Below are 20,387 nucleotides of genomic sequence, written 5' to 3' on the forward strand. Positions count from 1 at the left end.
GGAGACGTCCCCGGTACCTGCGGAGTCGTCCCTGCAAGTAAAAAGCAGACCAGCGGAGTCGTCCCCTAGATAGCGGAGACGGCTCTCTCAGGGTTTTCCAGAGAATGATTTTTTCGGAGATAAGGCAGCGGAGACGTCCCCTGAAAAAGCGGAGACGTCCCCGGAGCGCGGAGTCATCCCCGAAGCAGCGGAGTCATCCCCATGCAAAAAGCGCAAACAAGCGGAGACGTCCCCGTAAAGCGCGGAGACGTCCCCGGAACGCGGAGTCATCCCCGAAGCAGCGGAGTCATCCCCATGCAAAAAGCGCAAACAAGCGGAGACGTCCCCGTAAAGCGCGGAGACGTCCCCGGAGCGCCTGGGACGCGACTGACAACTTTTTCAGGTTTGATTTGAATTTCAAACGTCTCTTTTTTGTGTCTAACGGCTATATTTGCTTTTTGGGCTATAAAAGGGACCTCTTAAGTGCTTCTCAACATCTTCTCACCAACCCAACACAAGATCATTCAAGAGAGAAGAAAGAAAAAGAGGTTCAAGGGAGTTAGTGCATTCAAGTGAAGAAATCAAGTGCCTTCAAGCTTCTCAAGTGATTTTCAAGCTCAACTACTCTCTTCCCCTCGGGATACAAAGCTCACATTCAAGCCAACGCGATCCACATTGGAAGAACCATCATCTCCCACGCTTCCAACGGCTAAAAGGGTTCTTCCGGGTTCTATTTGTTTATCTTGTTATATTTGCTTGTTTAAGAAGCTTTGATTTATTTTAAACCTTTGTTTTAATATCTTGTAACTTGATTCAATCAAGGGATTGAATCAAGGGGTTAAGGTTTGTTGGTGAGCCAAAGGAAAAACCAACGGTGAGAGGTTGGTTGGTGAGCCGAGGGTAAAACCAACGTGTAAGGGTTCGATTGTGATCCCGGGAAAACAATCGGGGTGGTTCTAGTCGGTGAGCCAGGAAAAACCGACCGAGTTCGTTGTAAGCTCGTAAAACAACAAGTTGGGTTGTGAGCTTGTAAAACAACCGGCTGTAATCTGTAGGATTATAGTGAAATTCCCAAGAGGTCTTGGGGAGTGGATGTAGGTGCTGGGGTGCACCGAACCACTATATGTTTGTTGAGTTTGTAATGCTCCTTGTTATTATCTAACTAACACACTTACTTACTTAGATAAATTGCTTGCTTAACTGTTATCCGCGCATCCTTTAGTTGCAAGCATATTTAATCAAGTCACATTCTTTACATCAAACTGTTGCTAAGTTTTAGCTTACACTGTGCATCTGAACAACTTAGCATAATTAATCAAAAACTTTTAGAAGTAGGTTAAAAGTTTTAAAAGACCCAATTCACCCCCCCTCTTGGCTTGTATCTACTGGGCAACAGAAACCCTAATCCAAATTAGGACATATTTGATTTTAGTCCTAATCTAATTAGGACTCTTATTTGAATCCGAAGTCCTAATCCAATTAGGATTTCTAGGAATCCTATTCTAAGTAGGAATCCAAAAATGAATTCAAAATCCTAATCTAATTAGGATTGTAGGAATCCTACTCCAAGTAGGAATCCCAGTCCTACTCCAAATAGGATTTCCAGTCCTAATCCAATTAGGACTCTAGGAATCCTACTCTAAGTAGGATTTGTATTTTAAGTCCAATTAATCAATTTCCATTGTTCCTTCTTCAACTTATTATCAATCGAATTGATTACTCGTGATTCATAATCACTTTTCAACCATCGGATCGGTCAATACTTCTAGTGTGTGTGACCCCATAGGTTCTATTCTGACTGGTAGTGAGATATATTGCGATCTCTATCACAATATTATTGAAAACTTCTTTCAATGGGTTGGAACGATTCCAACTCAACTCATTAGGGTTTATCGATCATCAAGATAATCCCTATGAGTCCCACCATCCACCAGTGACACCTAGCAGCATGTAGTGGCTACCCAGCAGAATAGAATGGTGAACCTCTAGGTGCAGTTATCATGTGATACAGTCCTACTATCGTGGATCCCTACAGGACGGAGGTCATGGACAACTCGTCAAACCCCATCGTCTGTCATATGTGAAGATTTATTCGACTTAAGTTCGAGAGTGGAAAACTCTTTCTCCACTGTGCATACTGCCCCGGCCGAAGTCTTACGAACTCAGTCTTATAAATCACATAGGATCTCTCCTTATCTATCAAGGTCGATAGATTTCTTATAGGTGCATACCCTACTCCTACAGTAAACTTACTGCAGCCAATCTACACTGCATGGACCCATATGGCTAGAGACCATGTATGTGTGCAGTCAAACTACAATAACCTCACTGTGAGTAGCCGAAGCACCGCAGGTCAAAGGACCAGTCACACTGCTGCAACATCAAGCAAGTCACTGACGAGTGGATAGACATCCATGTGACTTCTTGTATTGGTCACGCTCTGTACCCTTGTTCTTAACAAGCACCTGCACTATTACTTCAGTGTCGCCACACTGTGGACTCGAGTCTCGTCCATCCATAAGGAAAGTAATCTGTGCACTGATCTCATCGGATCGATCACCGTCCTCGTGATGATCCATCGATCAGGAGCGTTCAGAAATTAATCACTAATGATACATGGCTCAAATTCTCAACTCTTGAGAATATGCATCATCATCTTATTAATTCCTTGGACGATTCATAGACACAATAATAATATGAATGAAAAAGATGCCTTTCATTTATTCAATAATAATAAAGTCAAGTACAAATTATGTCCTAGAATTAATAATGTGTCAGCCAAAATTGGCTTCTAGGGCATACATCTAATACTTAGAGCTTAATTTCTTGAATATTATTAAGCATATTGATTACCATTGTTACTATCTTAGTTCAAATATGATTGATATTTTCTTTGGTGCACTTTCCTTCTTTGCTATATTGTTCGGTTAATATTGATGTACATATTGTTGTAAACGTGATACAAAAATATATAGAATCAATATATTTCTTTCCATTCCCTTATTTTATCGAATATATTGGAAAGAAACTATCCTGCAGATTTTTCTTTTTCAAAAAAAATCTTTCATTTTTTTTAAAATTTTCAATAGTGATCTTTGTGATCTATATATCTTTCAAAGAACTCTTAACTCTCAACAACAGTTGTTAACTGAGTTGCTTAATTCTCTTCACCTGAAAGGCCTCAAATTCAAACTTGAGTGGTGAAGTATGCAAGGGAGTGATACCAACCAATTATTCTAACAAATGCTAGCCCTACCTTTTTATTAGTAAGAATGAGAGTTGGATATTCAAGATAAATAAGATTCATTCTTTCGGCATAACAATGAGAGTTTGCTATCTAAGATAAATAAGTTTAATTCTTTAAGTCATGTCAAGGTAGGAAAAGAATTGGATCGTCACATAGATTGTACACCTAATTCCACAATTCTTGGTGTGCTGCTTCCATTCCTTACTACATGTTAGAAAATAGTGTACTAGTCTATTAGAGAAAGTATATAGGATTAGCTTTACGTCCCATATCCATTGTATGGAAAAAAAAAATCGTGGTTGCCACTCCTGCAACCTAAGCTTGTTCCCATAATAGCCACAAGTTTAGTGTTCAAGAATATTTTGACAAGATTACGGAATAATTCAGCAAAAAATTCAATAAAGTTTAAAAATCAAAATACATTGCTATGTAATTATTTAAAATTGTGTAATGCATGTAATTAATTAGAATTATATATCTTATATCTATTTAGAAATCATATATATTAAATTAGTGAAAGTGTACCAAACCTAGGAACTATGAAGAAGAGTGCTAGGCAATATTGTGTGGAAGGATGAAAAGAAATAAAATTTGGAGAAGAGCATAGGACAGAGGTGAGGAAGCTTACTGATGCAGGATAATGCAGAGAAGAAAGGGAGAAGGAGGAAGAAGAGGTTATAAAGACACAGCAAGAAGAAGTTATAGAGACGCAGGAAGAAATAAGGGAAGCCACCCACGCCTAGCATGAGGAAGAGAAGAGAGTAGGCCAAGCCAAGGGATTTTTTTATTCAATGCTTCATTGTCCTAATCTATAAGAGGAGTAGCCTTTATATAGGCCTTACACTATGTCAATCAATTGACTACATACCAAATTTGGGCCCTTACATTCATTCAATCAATTGACTAAGTCAATTAATTGATTGCATACCAAACTTGGACCCTTACATTAATTAATCACTTACCAATATTGATATAATCACTTGATCTAATTACTTGACCAAACAACTAACTAAATTGACTCGACCAATAACAAAAGCAACTAGCCAAATTGACTTGACTAATAACAAAAGTAACTAACCAACTTGACTCGATCAATAATAAAAGCCACTAATAATACAATAAAACAGAAATGACGCGGACTCGAGTGGACCCAATTTGGGGGTCCAACTCAAACTGATGTCATTCTCTGGTGCGACGTGAGCTAGTGGCTCGGATGGCTCCATCATCTGAATGAAGGGCTATGATGTCTCCATCAACTCCTTCCAAGTGGAAAAAACTCGATCCCTTCGAGGGCAGGTCTTATCGGTTATCGTACTAGGCTGGGGCACGATCAGAGGTGCGGTCGCAGTAAGTAGGCTCGTCAAATGGCTCAAATCTGATTTGATCACAATAATTTAGCGAACCTGATAACACGATCAGAGGGGGAAGCAGCTATTGCCAGGCCTGTTGGGCCTTGAGTTCAAGAAAGGGGTGATCCGTAAGGTGGTTTGGACTCGCGGGCCTAACGACTTGGCCCGTGATAAGCTACTTGGGGAGGTCTCGTGTCGGTGTGTTGTCGGGTCCAATGGGCTATCGGGAGTCAGGGTGTGTATGGGGTTGGGAGCAAACAGAGGGGAAGGGTAAGGGCCAGAAATGAGACCTCCAAGAGGTGGTGGTCGCGGCGGCGGCTTCAAGGACCGGAGCGATGGTGGTGGGAGCAGAGGACGAGGGAGAGGTGGTGGAGGCCCTTGCGGGCGAGGCGAAGGCTGTGGGAGCCGCCGAGGTGGCGGCCGAGGCGGGGGAAGGGGCAGTGACCTAGGTGGTGGTTCTCGGACGGCGACGGCTGCGGGTGCACGGCGGCGCGGGTGGTGGAGCAACGGGAGGACGCGGGCAGACACGGGCGCACGGGAGGGTTTCTTCTTCCTCACTCGTGGACTGCAACAGGGAGTTTTCCCTTCCTTCCACGCGAAAAACCGCCGAACACCAAAGAACCCAAGATCGGGAGACTCCTCTTCCCCGGATCCTCTCGCGGGCGGTGCTCCTCCTCCAGATCTGGCGTGCGGCGGCGATGGGGACGCGGGCGTTCGGTGGAACTCGGCGGCCTTCTTTTCCGCCGGATCGGGAGCCTCCTCCTCCTCCGGACTGCGACGCGAACCGGGGGGGAGGCCTTCTCTCCGCCGAAAACAGGGGACTCACGGGAAGAGGGGGGCTGTTTTCGGCGTGGGGAAGAAGAAAGTTTGGAGAATATGAAAACCGCTTGAGAAGAAGAAAGGGCCTTCTTTTGCTTTTCGGCTTGGGAAGGATGCCACCTGAGAACCCCACGTGATGGAACGCCCACTCCTCATGCGAAGAAACAGAGATTTGGCGTTTTCCGGCTTGGGAGAAGAAAGCAAAGGCGCAACCAAGTGACGATTTTTTTGTTTTTTTTTAAGTTGCCGCATGACCAGGGAGCTTTGGCGACAGAGGCAAAGCTTATCAAATTTGATGCAGAACAATTGCAGAGAAAAAAAAGAAAGAAGGAAAAAAAAAAGTTATAAAGATACAGGAAAAAGAGGTTATAGAGACGCAGAAAGAAAAAAAAAAGAAAAAAGGAATGGCCTTTATATATATCTTACACCAGATCAATCAATTGATTACATACCAAATTTGGGCCCTTACATCAATTCAATCAATTGACTAAGTCAATTCATTGATTACATACCAAACTTGGATCCTTATATCAATTAATCCCTTACCAATATTGATCTAATTACTTGACCCAACAACTAACTAAATTGACTAGACCAATAACAAAAGTAACTAACCAAATTGACTTGACCAATAACAAAAATAACTAACCAACTTGACTCGATCAATAATAAAAGACACTAATAATGCAATAAAACAGAAATGACGCGGACTCGAGTAAAATCAAACTGATGTCACTCTCTGGTGCGACATGAGTTTGTGGCTCGGATGGCTCCATCATCTGAATGAAAGGCTCTGATATCCCCATCACTTACAAGTAGGCCTGCAAGCAAGACAGGTAGGATTGGGGATAGGAACAACCCATACCCAATGCATATTCAAATTAGGTCAAAAAATAAACCTAAACATAATCCAATTCCCTTCAAGGTCGATCAGGTTAGATTTAATAGTAATTGTATAAATCCATCAGACTTTTCATATCAAATCAAGTCAAAAATAGTTCAAAGACAAATCATAATAAATACATACAAATTCATTATCTAATTATATCATAAATATCTTATGCAATAAAATAATAGCAAGCCACATGAAAACATTATCAAACATATTTTAAGTAGGATTTTCATAATTATAATCAATGATATAAATTATTAACAAATTATTAGAAGACTAAAAAGAGTACTATAGAAGACAACCAAAATATAAGAATAGAGAAATATATAAAAGCTATAAGGTGGCAAATAAGCAAGTTAAGAAGATAGTACGAGAGGCTAGATTCAAAGCATATGAAGTATTATATCACAAGTTAGAAGCTAAGAATAGAGAAAAAGATATTTCTAAGATTACAGACTAAGAGAAAAGAAAAACTAGAGATTTAATTAGGTTAAATGCATCAATGACAAAAATTAAAAAGTTTTGATTAAGGAGGACGGGATTAAAGAAGGATGGAGAGGTACTATTTTTATATGCTATTCAATAAAGTCATATAAAATATTTAGGATGTCTTACTAGTTCCATTGAGGATAGAAATATTTAGTATGCATGTAAAATTGAATATCTGAGATAAAGGAGGCAATATAAAAGATGAAAATGGAGAAAGCGGTTGGACCTGATGAAACCTCTAATTTATTTAATAAAATTTTAAATATTAAGAAGACATCTGATGAATGGAGGAAGAATATTATAGTATTAATTTATAAAGATAAAGGTGATATTCAAAATTATTTTAACTATTGTGGTATTAAACTCATGCATTATAGAATAAAACTTTGGGAGAGGGTGTTTGAGCAAAGATCAAGATGTGATACAAAAATATGAGAGAATTAATTTGATTTGAAGCTAGAAAGTTTGACTATAGAAGTCATTTTTCTTCTTTGAAGGTTAATAGATAAATATAGAGAAAAGATATAAGATCTTTATACAATTTTTATTAATATAGAGAAAGCATATAATAGAGTTTCCAGAGAAGTCTTATGGTGCGTATTAGAAAAAGAAAGAAGCTTTCATTGGTTATGTTAATATGATTAAAGATATGAATAATAGAGCGGTTACTAGTATGAGAATTATGGATAATAATAAGTAAGTTTTCCATCATAATAGGTTTACACCAAGGTTCTACTCTAAACCCCCTCCTTTTTGCGCTCGTTGTGGATGAACCTATTGGGCATATTTACGATAATATTCCTTAGCGCGTACTATTTGCAGATGTTATAGTCTTGGTGAATGAAACTAAAGTTTGAGGTAATCGTAAATTGCAATTATATAGGTGTGCACTAAAATTTAAGAGTTATAAGTTAGGTAGGACCAAGATAGAATACATGGAATATAGTTTTAATAAAATTAGAAATACAAATGAAAGTGAAGCAAAAGTTATGGATTATAAAGTTCATAGGATTGATCATTTTTAATATTTTGGATTCATTATTCACAAGAAAAGGATTCATATAGTCGACCCAAACTAGATTGGGATTAAGACTTAGTTGAGTTGAGTATATCATCAGAAGAAGACTTATATTTCTTATATTAAACCAGAGTATTGAAATATATGGTATACTAATTTTCTATCAGTCTAGGTTGGTTCAGTTTCAAATTGGAAATTTAAGTATCCAAATCTAATCCATTTTAAGAACAGGTCATTTTTTCAAATCCAAACCTAATCCAGGTAATTTTGGTGCTGGTTGGAATGAATTGGTTTCGGATCAGTGCCAGATTGGAGATAGATCAATCCACTTGTAGGCCTATATTTGAATGAGAATAAGTGGAAGATATCTAATCTTCTTTGTTTTGTTTTTGAAGAAAAAAACTTTTGGAAGAAAAGTCTTGAAGGCAACAGAGAAAAGTTGGGAAGTCGAAAAAGTTTCACCCCTATTTTCTTCTATAAAAGATATCTTCTAAAAGATATCTCCCATGTCAAATCACTCTTCCCTATATGCCTTAGGCCTGCCTTTATCATTACCTAGAATCTCATGTGGCACCATAAACCTTCTTTTTGTCTAATGAACAATTTAGGATTCCTTGAATTAATCATGAATCATTCCCGTTTTATGATTAATTCATGAAACAACCGTGAACCTGCAAATTATTCATTTAATGTAGGGCTAGAACGGGGTCAGACTAGGTTGGGCTATATTTCTGTTGGAATCCAACTTGAATTTTTTTTGGGCTCAAGGCTAGGCTTAGGCCTGAGATTTTTCAAAATGCTGACTTGATCTCAAGCTCATCAAAAACTCAATGCATTGACCCAAATTAGTCTTTTTAGGCCAAAAGACTGGACCGACTTATGTTCTGGTTGACCTAATTTTTGGCTCGATTGGCCCCTACATGGCTTGATTGGACCTGCCAAATTAATGAGAAATGGTAAAAATTAAATTTTTTAACAATAATGCACCATAGTATGACCACAATTGCCCTAGAAATAGGATATCTTGCTTTAAAATACTAGAAAAATACTAACTCCACGGGAATACTATTATAGGATATTATAATAGGATATCTTCCTTCAATTTGATGATGGGAATGGAAACCAGAAGGTTCTTTTATTTTGAATGAGAGAATGAGGGGAAGGATATTATAGGAGAGGGAGAGGACAACAGAAGGGAGGAGGCTAGAGTAGATCAAATAGAAGAGAGAGTAGACCTTGTCATGCTAGGAAGGCCATTCAAAGCTATACGGGTCCAACAAATTATGGTTGCCCAACCCTAACTCTCCAAGAATAGTGCCCATAGTTGGGCATCGCTCATCTCTTCTCTTTTTCATCTCTCTCTCTCTCACGGTGAGAGAGAAGGGATCAGGAACATTGGATGTGGCTGATCTCTTTGTTCTTGAAAAAGAGGGCCTGTAGCATTGGATTGTTGACCAGCAACGATGAGAGGAGGAGGGGACTAGTGGAAGTGGATGGAGAAGCGAAGAGCTGGAGAGATGTAGAGAGCCCAAGGGTCAGAAAAATTCGGGACAAGAGACTTAGGGATCGAAGGTTTTAGCCCTCCCCTCTCACCCGTAGGCGGTCAATCCCACTACCTTAGCTTGGTAAATAGACAAATTAGATTCACTAAAGAAAAGGTCTGGCTAAATTGAGCCGCAGGGCCTGGTTGGATATAGAGCCAGAACAGGTCTCGGGCCTTGTTCCAGTCCTTTTTTTGGGTTTGATTTCAGGCTCGATTTTTGGTCCCGGCTCAAGCTCGGGCTTCAGGGTGGAGCTAAGCATCGACACAAGCCTAGACAGAAATTCTTTCAGGTTCTACTTTTAGATCCTAACCCAATCTAAACTATTTCAAGCCTAGCTTATGGTCAGACTAGAAGCTGGCCCAAGTCCACTTTTGACATTAGTTGAACAACTTTGTGGAATAGTAAAATTTAAACAATTAATGAATTTTTCAAATTATCACATAATCTTGTTATTATAGTTGCAACAAGATAATATCTTATATTTTAATTAGGCAAAATGACTCCTGGAAGGTTATAGTCTTGTTTCTACATCTCTAGTGTGATTTAGAAGTGGGAACATTATATTCAATTCTATAGACCAAACCTTGTTGGTCTTTTTATAATTAGATATTTTTTATTTTATACACATCATACTCGTATACACCTCAAAGAATGGAAAGCCTTCTTGTTGTGAATGGTGATACTATTTTCCAAGGTTAGTTTACAAATGGTTTGAGAAATAGTGATCTTAGAACTAAATAACATGGTAGCAAATTATTCAGTATATATGTGATATCTCAGAGTTGAATAATTTTATTTATTGTATAGAACTCTTGATGAACTCTCATTTATTACTAAGATCAAACTTTTTTTGGACAGACCAAACACCAAGAGAGAGAATATAAGACAGACAAGAGCTAGTCTGGTAGGACACCTGGCCTGTCCAACAAAGGAAGTATAGTTCATAGTGGAACCAGACATGGCAGAGGCGGCTGTACTTCTAGCAGTTCAAAAGATTGGTTTTGCTTTGGGTGGAGAAGCACTGAAAAAAGCTAGATCTCTGTTTGCAAATGAAGTCTCATTGTTGACTCAACTACCAAGTAGTATGAGCCGTATCAAGAGTGAACTTTTGGTAATGCAAGCCTTCCTCGGTCAAATAGATACTCGAACTGACAGCAACCAAGTCCTTGATGCTTGGGTTCAGGAGGTACGGAAACTAGCATATAGTGTTGAGGACATTATGGATGAGTATGTCTATCTCATAGCTCAACAGCAAGGGAGCGGGTTAGGAGGCTGTCTTTCAAAAATAGTAAGGAGATCCCAAAATTTGGTTGCCTTCCATCAAATTGCTGCTCAGCTGAAAGAATTGGAAACTAATTTGGTTCACCTTTCACAAATGAAGGAGCGATGGATTAAGACAACAGAGGGAGCAATGATTGGTAGTTCACGTAATGCTAGTGAAAAGCAACAGAATTTAGCAGACTCTTCTCGTTTCATGGATGAAGATGACCTTGTGGGGATTGACCAAAACAAAAAAAAATTAACTGAATGGCTACTTGATGAGGATCCAGTTGGCTCTATAATATCTGTGTGGGGCATGGGGGGATTGGGCAAAACAACCCTTGTCACCAATGTATATAAAAGTGAGAGAAAAGAGTTTCAATGTCATGCATGGGTATCCATCTCACAAACTTACGAGGTGGATGATCTTTTAAGAAGAATGATAAAGGAGCTGTATGAAAATGAAAAAGTAGAGAAAATTTCGAATGACATCAGAGAAATGGACCATATAAAGTTAGTTGAAAGAGTAAGAAGTTGGCTAGAGAAGAAAAAATATTTGATCATACTGGATGATGTATGGGATATAAAAGCTTTCAATGCTATTAGTGATGCCATTAATGTTGATGACAACAATGGAAGCAGAGTAATCATTACAACTCGGATTGCTGAGGTAGCTTCACTAGCACATGACAGTCGAAAGCTTGAGCTCAAGGTTTTGGAAAGCACCGAGGCATGGGATCTATTTTGTAGGAGGGCATTCCGGAAAGATAAAGTGAGAAGAGGTCCTAAAGAACTGGAGGAGTTGGGAAAGAAAATTGTATTAAAGTGTCAAGGGTTGCCACTAGCTATTGTCTCTTTAGGCAGTCTTCTATCCCTAAGAGAGAAAACCAAGTCAGAATGGGAGAAAGTTTATGATCGGCTGAGCTGGGAGTTGAATAACAACCCAAATTTGGACAATGTGAAGCATGTTCTGAATCTCAGCTATAACTATTTGCCGAGATATCTCAAGAACTGCTTCTTGCATTGCAGCATGTTCCCGGAGGATCATGTGCTTCAAAGAAAGAGGCTTATGAGGCTATGGGTCGCAGAGGGATTTGTGGAGGAAAGGGGATCAAGCACAATGGAGGAAGTGGCAGAGGACTATCTCAAGGAGCTCATCCATCGATGCATGCTTCAAGCTGTAAAAAGGAATGAATTTGGTAGAATAAAACACTGTCGGATGCACGATCTTGTACGAGAGTTGGCTGTATCATTGTCTAAGAAGGAAAATTTTAGCGTTGTACTTGATGATCTTCGGATGGTGGGGAAGACGGGTGATGAAACACGCCGCCTATCAGTGCACAATTACAGTAACGAAATCCAATCGAGCATGGAGTTGCCAAGACTTCGCACTTTCATGGTGTTTGACCGTTCAATGTCCTCCTCATCATCATCCTTCCTGTCGCTGTGTTCCAGCTCTAGATATTTGACCGTCTTAGATCTGCAAGGCATCTCGATTGAGAGAGTACCAGATGAAATTGGAGACTTTTTCAATCTGCGCTTTTTGGGTCTGAGGGACACGAAGGTGAAGATGCTACCTAAATCTTTGGGAAGGCTTCGTAACCTGCAGACGCTCGACCTCTATGACAGTGAAATAGAGAAACTGCCAAGCACGACAAGGAACCTCAAGAAGTTGCGTCACTTGTTTGCCCAGAAGATTTTCATTCCAAATTATAATGCTATAGATAATCTTAGAGGTGTGCAAACTCCGAAAGGGCTGTGGAATTTGAAAGACCTGCAGACTCTCCAAGGAGTGGAAGCAAACATGGAATTTGTGAAACGGCTAGGGAACTTGACGCAACTAAGGAGCATTCGGATATGGAAAGTGAGCGGCATCCATTGCAAAGACCTATGCGCTTCATTATCAAGGTTGCGCTACCTATCCCACTTGTCCCTTAATGCAAGCAACGAGAATGAGATTCTCCAGTTGGGAGGGTGGGATCATCCACCTCAGCATCTTCAAATGCTTCATCTGAATGGACGGCTAGCAGAAGGGACGATGGAGTTGCCCTTATTTCGTGCCCTTGGAGCTAGCCTTCAGAAGTTGTACCTGTGTTGGAATGGGTTGGTAGAGGATCCAATTCAATCTCTTTCTCAGTTGACCAACCTCGTATATCTCTGTCTGGATAAGGCATATGACGGGCAGCGATTGTGGTTTGGCATAGGATGGTTCCCTAACTTGAAGGAACTCTTGTTACACGATATGCCGCAACTTAATCAGGTTGAGGTAGAGGATGGCGCCATGCCAAGGCTGGAGTTTCTACTCATGGATGGCCTACCCGCGTTAAAGGATGTTCCACGAGGCATCGAATATCTCACATCCCTCCAGACACTGTACTTGAAGGATCTGCATCCAGAATTCAGAGGGAGGTTCGAAGGAAGCGACGACAAGAACAAGATTCAAGGCATCCCTAATGCCTATTATATTTTTAAGAGAGGGGACGAAACAAAATATGAAAGACTTTCATGATCCATCCCTCTGCCCACTTATCTGGGACCACCAAGTAAGTGTCCCTTCCATTTTGTATCTTATCGCTGCATCTCTTGTTTATTAATCATTCCTCATGCCCTGATCTTAACCCATTTTCCCAACAAAGAAATTAATTTGATATTTCTAGTTTGTGCTCAGTTTCTTCTACCCAATATCTGAATCCTGTATTTTTGACATGTTCTTATGTCTTTACTATTACATGAGGCTCATATCTGCATATTTTACCACCGGATATTTCGTGTTTTATATATATATATATATATATATATATATATATATATATATATATATATATATATATATATATATATATATAATATATATATATATATAATATATATATATATTGATGATTCTGATCTCAGATTTAGTTAATGGCAGCACCTATTTGTTCTTGAAAATAAGAGGGCTAACTTCCTATAGCATGAAATTTTTTTCTTAATTTTTAAAATCTTGTTAACATGTTTTTCCCTTAAATCAAAATTCAAAGAATTTCTGCTATTTTCACAATGATTTTGATTTAACTTATAACCTGATACACACTTCTATTTAACAACTTTTGCCACTATAATTTTTAACAAATATTTTTCTAATTATTTATGTCTTTAATTTACAAGCGCCATTTTTCTTTTTCTCGGTCTATATATTTCCTTTTCACTGCTCCAAAGCTAACCATTTTCCCTCTCTTCATCTCTATGCTATTGTCCTATATTCTTTGCTCTTAAAAATATGTGCCTTTTTTTGGGTATGATTCTTTCCTTTTATGTATTTCTCAAAATCTAAATTATGATATGCACTTACAATTCCCTCCAAGTAAAACTTCATTTTGATTTTTACTTCCATTCAGTATTTTTACTCAAAAATAGGCTTTATTAGATATTTCATATAATCTTCACTTCATAATTTGATTTTATTGATCTAAAAATTTTGTATAACTCATTTTCTTCATAACTTTTCTTAATTTATCATACTCTTTTTAGCATATATTTTGGATTATGGAGGTACGGAATATTTAGAAAATTATGCATCTAGCTCATTAATCTATTCAATTGTTTTATTGACCTTGGATGAATAAAGGTTGCTCCATCTTGCAGGAAAATCATTTTAGGGAGTCGAGAACAAGCTCACAAGATTAAAATTCTAGCAGATATTTTATTAAATTTTTCTCTTTCTAGTTATAATGTACTTTGCTCATAAAGATCTGTCTGCCGTGTATTATGTGTATAAGTGCTTGCCCTATTCTATCAGGATCCATTCAATATACTCAAAATGTGGTGTCTTTAAATGCTCATGTAGTCATGATGATGTGTAATATGTGTTTTTTTTCATTAGATTGCTTATGTAATTAACTGGAAATTACTTTTTCCTAAGATCTTCTATTTTTCTGTAGGGTGAGGATAATTGAGTTTGTTATTTTATTAGTTGGTGCATACTATTTGTTGCCCAGTAGATACAACCCAAGAGGGGGGGTGAATTGGGTCTTTTAAAACTTTTATACTACTTATAAAACTTTTCAATTAATTATGCTAAGTTGTATAGATGCACAGTGGAATTTAAACTTAGCAACAGTTTGATTTATTGAATGAGACTTGATTAAGTAAATTGAATATGCTTGCAACTTAAAGGATGCGCAGATAAGAGTTAAGCAAGCAATTTATCTAAGTAAGTAAGTGAGCAAGTTAGACAATGACAAAAAGCATCACAAACACAACAAACATATAGTGGTTCGGTGCACCCCAGCACCTACATCCACTCCCCAAGACCTCTTGAGAATTTCACTATAATCCTCCAGATTACAGCCGGTTGTTTTACAAGCTCACAACCCAACTTGTTGTTTTGCGAGATCACAACGAACTCGGTCGGTTTTCACAGGCTCACCGACTAGAACCAACCGATTGTTTTCTCGGGCTCACAATCCAACCCAGTTGGTTTTCCCAAAGGCTCACCAACCACAACCTTACAACGTTGGTTTCCCTTTGGCTCACCAACAAACCTTAACACCGTTGGTTTTTCCTTTGGCTCACCAACAAACCTTAACCCCTTGATTCAATCCCTTGATTGAATCAAGTTACAAGATATTAGACAAAGAATTTAAAGGAAATACAAGCTTCTTAACTTAAGCAAATATAGCAACTGTAAATAAGTAAAGTAAAGAGAAGAAGCCCTCAAACTGATTCGTAGATGGAGGAACTCGGCTTCTTCTTCTCTTGACCCTCTTCTGATTTTGCACGAAGTAGAGGATCACGCAAGGCAGCACACAGTTGAAGAGGAAGCTTTGGGATTCACTTGGATGCTCTTCTTCTCTCTATTTTGCTTTGAATGGCCCTTTTGTGCTCTTGGGAGATTTTTCTTTGAGATCTCTTTCCTAAGTGTTCTCTCCCTCTTCCATATTTTCTCCCTTTGCTCTCCCCTTGATTTTATAGCTTTAGAGAGTGTGGGAACACAAATCTAGCCGTTAGAGACAAAAATAGAGCCGTTCTGCACATTCTGCAACTCCTGACAATGTTTTCGTTGGGATCGGAGTCGACTCGCGCGATCTGGAGTCGACTCGCCTGGTGCAGGAGTCGACTCGTGCTTTTCTGGAGACGGCTCGGCAATTGTTCCAGATTTGAATTAAAGTGCTGTCTCGACTTGGAGTCGACTCGACTCAACCTGGAGTCGACTCCCCAATGTCCGGAGCTGACCTGGCATTTTTGGAGACGACTCGTTCCAAGGAATCCTGAGATGTATTTTTCAAGTTTGCTCACTCGAGTCGACTCGGAAATTCTGGGAGTCGACTCGGCGCTCAGAGTTCGAACTCCCGATCTTCTGTCTTTTGACTCGTGCCGTCCTGGAGTCGACTCGAACTGTTTCGGAGTCGACTCGGCTCTCAGTATCCGAAAAGCAGTCTTCTGTCTTTTTGAGGTAGCGCTGCCTTAGAGTCGACTCGGACTTTGCGGGAGTCGACTCGGCTCTCAGTGTCCGAAAGTTGCTCTCTGACTTTTGCTTTGTATCACACTGGGAGTCGACTCTCGCTTCCTTTGGAGTCGACTTGCCAACCATCAGAGTCGACTCGAGTTCCTCCGAAGTCGACTCGGCTCTCAGGGTCCAAAATAACTTCTCTGTCTTTCTGTCTGTAACTCCCTGGAGTCGACTCGTACTACCCTGGAGTCGACTCGGCAAGCATCGGAGTCGACTCGCGCTCTTCAGGAGTCGACTCGTTGACAGGTTCTGAGATGAATCTTTCTGTCCGGCTGTCTGTTGCTCCTTGGAGTCGACTCGGAACTGTAGGAGTCGACTCGAGTGCCTTTCCTTTGAATTTTTCTTAAAACTTGCTCTTCTAAATTGAAGCCTTTGAACTTGAATCTTGGGCCAATGAGGTGTGGCTTTCTTCTAACTTTTCTTGAGAGCTTTGGAGGCCTTCTTGAATTCTTCCAACTTGCTATGTTCCTTGCAAAATAAATAATCTTTCTTCTTGCAACACAAACATTAGTATTTATACTTCAAGGTTTTGTGATCATCAAAATCAATCTTTAAATCAATCTTTGGGTCATCAGTCTCCCCCTTTTTGATGATGACAAAACTTGGAGTATATGCAATATATTGTGTTCTAGAAGTAATGCATAGCTAAGTTGTTTGAAGTAGAAAATTGTTGACCCCCTAATGGATTTTGATAAATACAAAACACTAGAGTATAATTCCATTTATCTTAACAATTTAATTGAGGAATTCATGTGATTAATTGAGAATATTGTTAAGAAATGTCTAGGCAAGTTCCCATAATTTTTATGAATTTATTGAAGAATATTTTGAGTTAAAGAAAACAGATCAGGGACAGCCGAGACGTCTCCGGATAGTTTCAGAGACGTCTCTGGCACAAACAGGAAGAACCGGCACACTTGGAGACGTCCCCGACACCTGCCGAGTCGTCCCCGCGTTAGCGGAGTCGACTCTCTCAGTAGCGGAGTCGACTCTCTCAGTGGCGGCAGAAAGGCAGTTTTCAAGAGATATGCGCGAGACGTCCCCACAGTAAGCCGAGTCGTCCCCGCAAGCATAAAGTGCAGACAACCCGAGACGTCCCCTGAAGGAGCGGAGTCGACTCTCTCAGGAAATACCAGAGGACATGTTCTTCGGAGATAAAGAAGCCGAGTCGTCCCCAGATCAGCGGAGTCGTCCCCATTCAAAAAGTGCAAACAAGCCGAGACGTCCCCTGAAAGTGTTGAGTCGACCCCAGACAACGGAAAAAGTAAAATCTTGTAGCCGAGACGTCTCCCGTTGAAGCGGAGACGTCCCCGGAGTGACTGGGACGCGACTGACAGCTTTTCAGGTTTGGTTTGAATTTCAAATCCTTCTTTCTTTGTCTCTAACGGCTATATTTACTTTTTTGGGCTATAAAAGGGACCTCTTAAGTGCTTCTCAACAACTCTTCACCAACCCAAAGCTAGATCATTCAAGAGAGAAGTAAGAAAGAAAAGTTCAAGGGAGTGAGTGCATTCAAGTGAAGAAATCAAGTGTTTTCAAGCTTCCCAAGTGATTTCAAGCTCAATCACTCTCGTGCGCTTGGGATTAAAAGCTCACACTCAATCCTACGCGCTCCACATCGGAAGAATCAATATCTCCCACGCTTCCAACGGCAAAAGGATTCTTCCGGGTTCTATTGTTCATAATTGCAATATTTGCTTTTTAGAGCTTTTCCTTTCTTTTGTAAACTCTTTCGTTGTGGTGCTTGTTCCTGTCAAGGGACTTGGAACAAGGAAAAGGCGTCCCAAGCCTAAGTGAAATTGGGGGTTTTAGGATTTGTTGTGAGCCCGGTGTAAAACAACGAGTTGGGTAGTAAACTCGCAAAACTACCGTACTGTAATCGTGGATTATAGTGGAAATTCCCAAAGGTAATTTGGGGAGTGGATGTAGGAGCAGTGGAAGCTCCGAACCACTATAAAACCTTGTGTTTGCGATTGACCTTTCTCATTCCTCCTTCTTTACTTTAGTGCATATATTCGTGTGTTTTATTTTTAATTAGTCAAAAGTTTTTAAGACACCCAATTCACCCCCCTCTTGGGTGACCATCTCTGGGCAACAAAAATATATATCTTTAAAACATACTTCATGATAATGCTTTAGATTTAATCAGCTTAACATAATCAACATATCTAAATTTAAGCTGGTTTGTATTCAATTCAGAACATACAGAATATAAAGCATTATGAGCATATAGTTAGGTATTTCTCCCCCTTTTTGACAACATCAAAAAGATAGTGAAACATTAAGCACAAAGATAAGACTACTCAAATATTTCTTTTTCTTATTGTACTCTGATTTGCATGTCAAATTATTGCAAGGATATGAATCATATAACTCAAGGCAATAATATTAGAATAAGATTAATGAGCATAGATCAGAGCCAATTAAGATAATTTCAGAGCAGAACACATCGAATGTGATTCCAAGGATAGTTTTCAACTCAAGTGTAGATGGAATCTTTCTTAAGTTAATTCAAGAAGTACCACGAATGATATTCAAAGAAAGCACGAATGGAAATCTAACCTCTCTTCAATAATAAGTATGACAGCTCGTTCATTTAAGATCTTTTGCCCAATATATTAAGTATTTTATCAACATGAGAGCAATTTAATTAATTTTCAGAGTATAAGTGCAAAACTCATATACTTGAAAAACATATCATCATGTTGGATCATTAATTCTTAATGACTTCAAAGTTCTTTTATGATAATAAGAACATTGGGGCACAAATACCAAAATATGGATTCATGCAGTTTTGATACATCTTAGAGCTCTTTTAAAGACTTTCTTTTATTTCTTTAGAAAATAAGCACAATTTGGTTCATGATTTATGCATAAGATATATTAACCAAATAACAAACCTCAAGGTATATCATAAAGATTTTCAGATTTAAATTTCAGATGATACATATTGGAGAGTATTAGGATCACTTTTCATTTAGTATTCTTTCTTTCTCCTTTAGTTATAGTTTTATGCGATTAAGTTCCATAAGATCTCTCCTTCTGAAATTTTCTTTCTCCTCCTTAATTGATCATTCCATTTAAGAGTTTAGAATTTGAAGATAATGTTCAATAAAATTGTCAATCAAAAAAAATATATATATATATATATATATATTTTCTATAAGTTTCAGCTTATTTTCATAAGACTCAATGTTTGAGATAAGACAACCTTTATAGAACTCATCTCAAGGTATAAACTTATTATATAATTAAAGCAAGTCTTGCAATATTAGGGGGTTCACCAAAATCAATAAAGGTATGCATCAAATTAAAGTAATTTTTAGGATAAGATACTGAATATCTAAAGCTCCCCCTCAAAAGATGCATTCTTCTTTAATCATTCTTTTCTATTGTTGAATTTCATATTTTAGTGATAAACGTGAATAAAACTGAAATTCTATGATATCGAGAATGTAGAGTAATCTAGTATTATTCAAAATTTGTAGCAATTACTCTTTCTAATCCTTCAAGACAAAGTTATGCTTTCTCTTAATCTTAGAGAAAATGTATAGAAATATTAATCAGAAAATGATTCATTTGAAGCTCAGTTTCTTTCAAAAGCATTTACATTTTCTTTCTTTTAGAATCATTTGAGTGAGCTGAAATATTTCTAGCTTTAAGATCATTCACTCTATATATATATTCTGATGGAAGTCTTTAAGAATGTAGGAGAGAAAAACATATAGATGATCATTGAGGTATATATATTTATAGAACTCAATTTCTTAACCATAGTTTTTCAGCAATGTATACATGAAACACAATAAATCTTTTTAATATCAAAATAAAATCATATATTTAGAAATTTTTGTTTGCAATCAAGATCATCGAAAGACAAATCATTTGGACCAATATTAGTACACTTTGAAGATAAGAAATGATATGTTTCGGATGCGTATCGGAGCAATCAACCAAGGCATCAAAATTAATTCTGTTTTTCTTAAATTAAGATTTTATTTAGAAATCATATTGAGTTTAAGCGTTTATACAAAATCATATTCTGAATTTCATAAAGATTTTCAATAGAGGCTTTCAAAGTCATAATTTGAGATATGTATCTTCCACATTGTAGCTCATCTTAAATCATTACGATTGAAAACACATATTTCAAACATATAAGAGCATATTCAGAATATTTGTATTTATTATTGAGTTTTGATACAAAATGGAGGATATTTTAACAAGTATTAGGATATTATGTATCAAAGTTAGGCAAGTAGAAAGATAGATCAAGATCAATTCATTTTGCCTAAATGG

General features: G+C 38.3%; 1 protein-coding gene across 7 annotated transcripts in view; it reads left to right on the top strand.

Annotated features, from left to right (window-relative positions):
* Positions 1–14,543, top strand: part of LOC108510820 (disease resistance protein RPM1-like) — a 34,546-nt gene extending 20,003 nt beyond the window's left edge. For 5 of the 7 annotated variants that reach the window (XM_039120508.1, XM_039120509.1, XM_039120510.1 and 2 more), the window contains 2 exons: positions 10,196–13,140; positions 14,222–14,543. In XM_039120508.1, the coding sequence (XP_038976436.1) occupies positions 10,296–13,106 (2,811 nt within the window). In that variant the 5' untranslated portion in view covers positions 10,196–10,295 and the 3' untranslated portion in view covers positions 13,107–13,140; positions 14,222–14,543. Of the gene's footprint in view, positions 1–2,745; positions 13,216–14,221 lie in introns of those variants that run through there. The other 2 variants (XM_039120512.1, XM_039120514.1) reach the window with 2 other exon arrangements.
* The last annotated feature ends 5,844 nt before the right edge of the window (positions 14,544–20,387 follow it).

The sequence above is a fragment of the Phoenix dactylifera genome, unplaced genomic scaffold (assembly GCF_009389715.1).
Source record: "Phoenix dactylifera cultivar Barhee BC4 unplaced genomic scaffold, palm_55x_up_171113_PBpolish2nd_filt_p 000820F, whole genome shotgun sequence".
Lineage (NCBI taxonomy): Eukaryota > Viridiplantae > Streptophyta > Magnoliopsida > Arecales > Arecaceae > Phoenix > Phoenix dactylifera.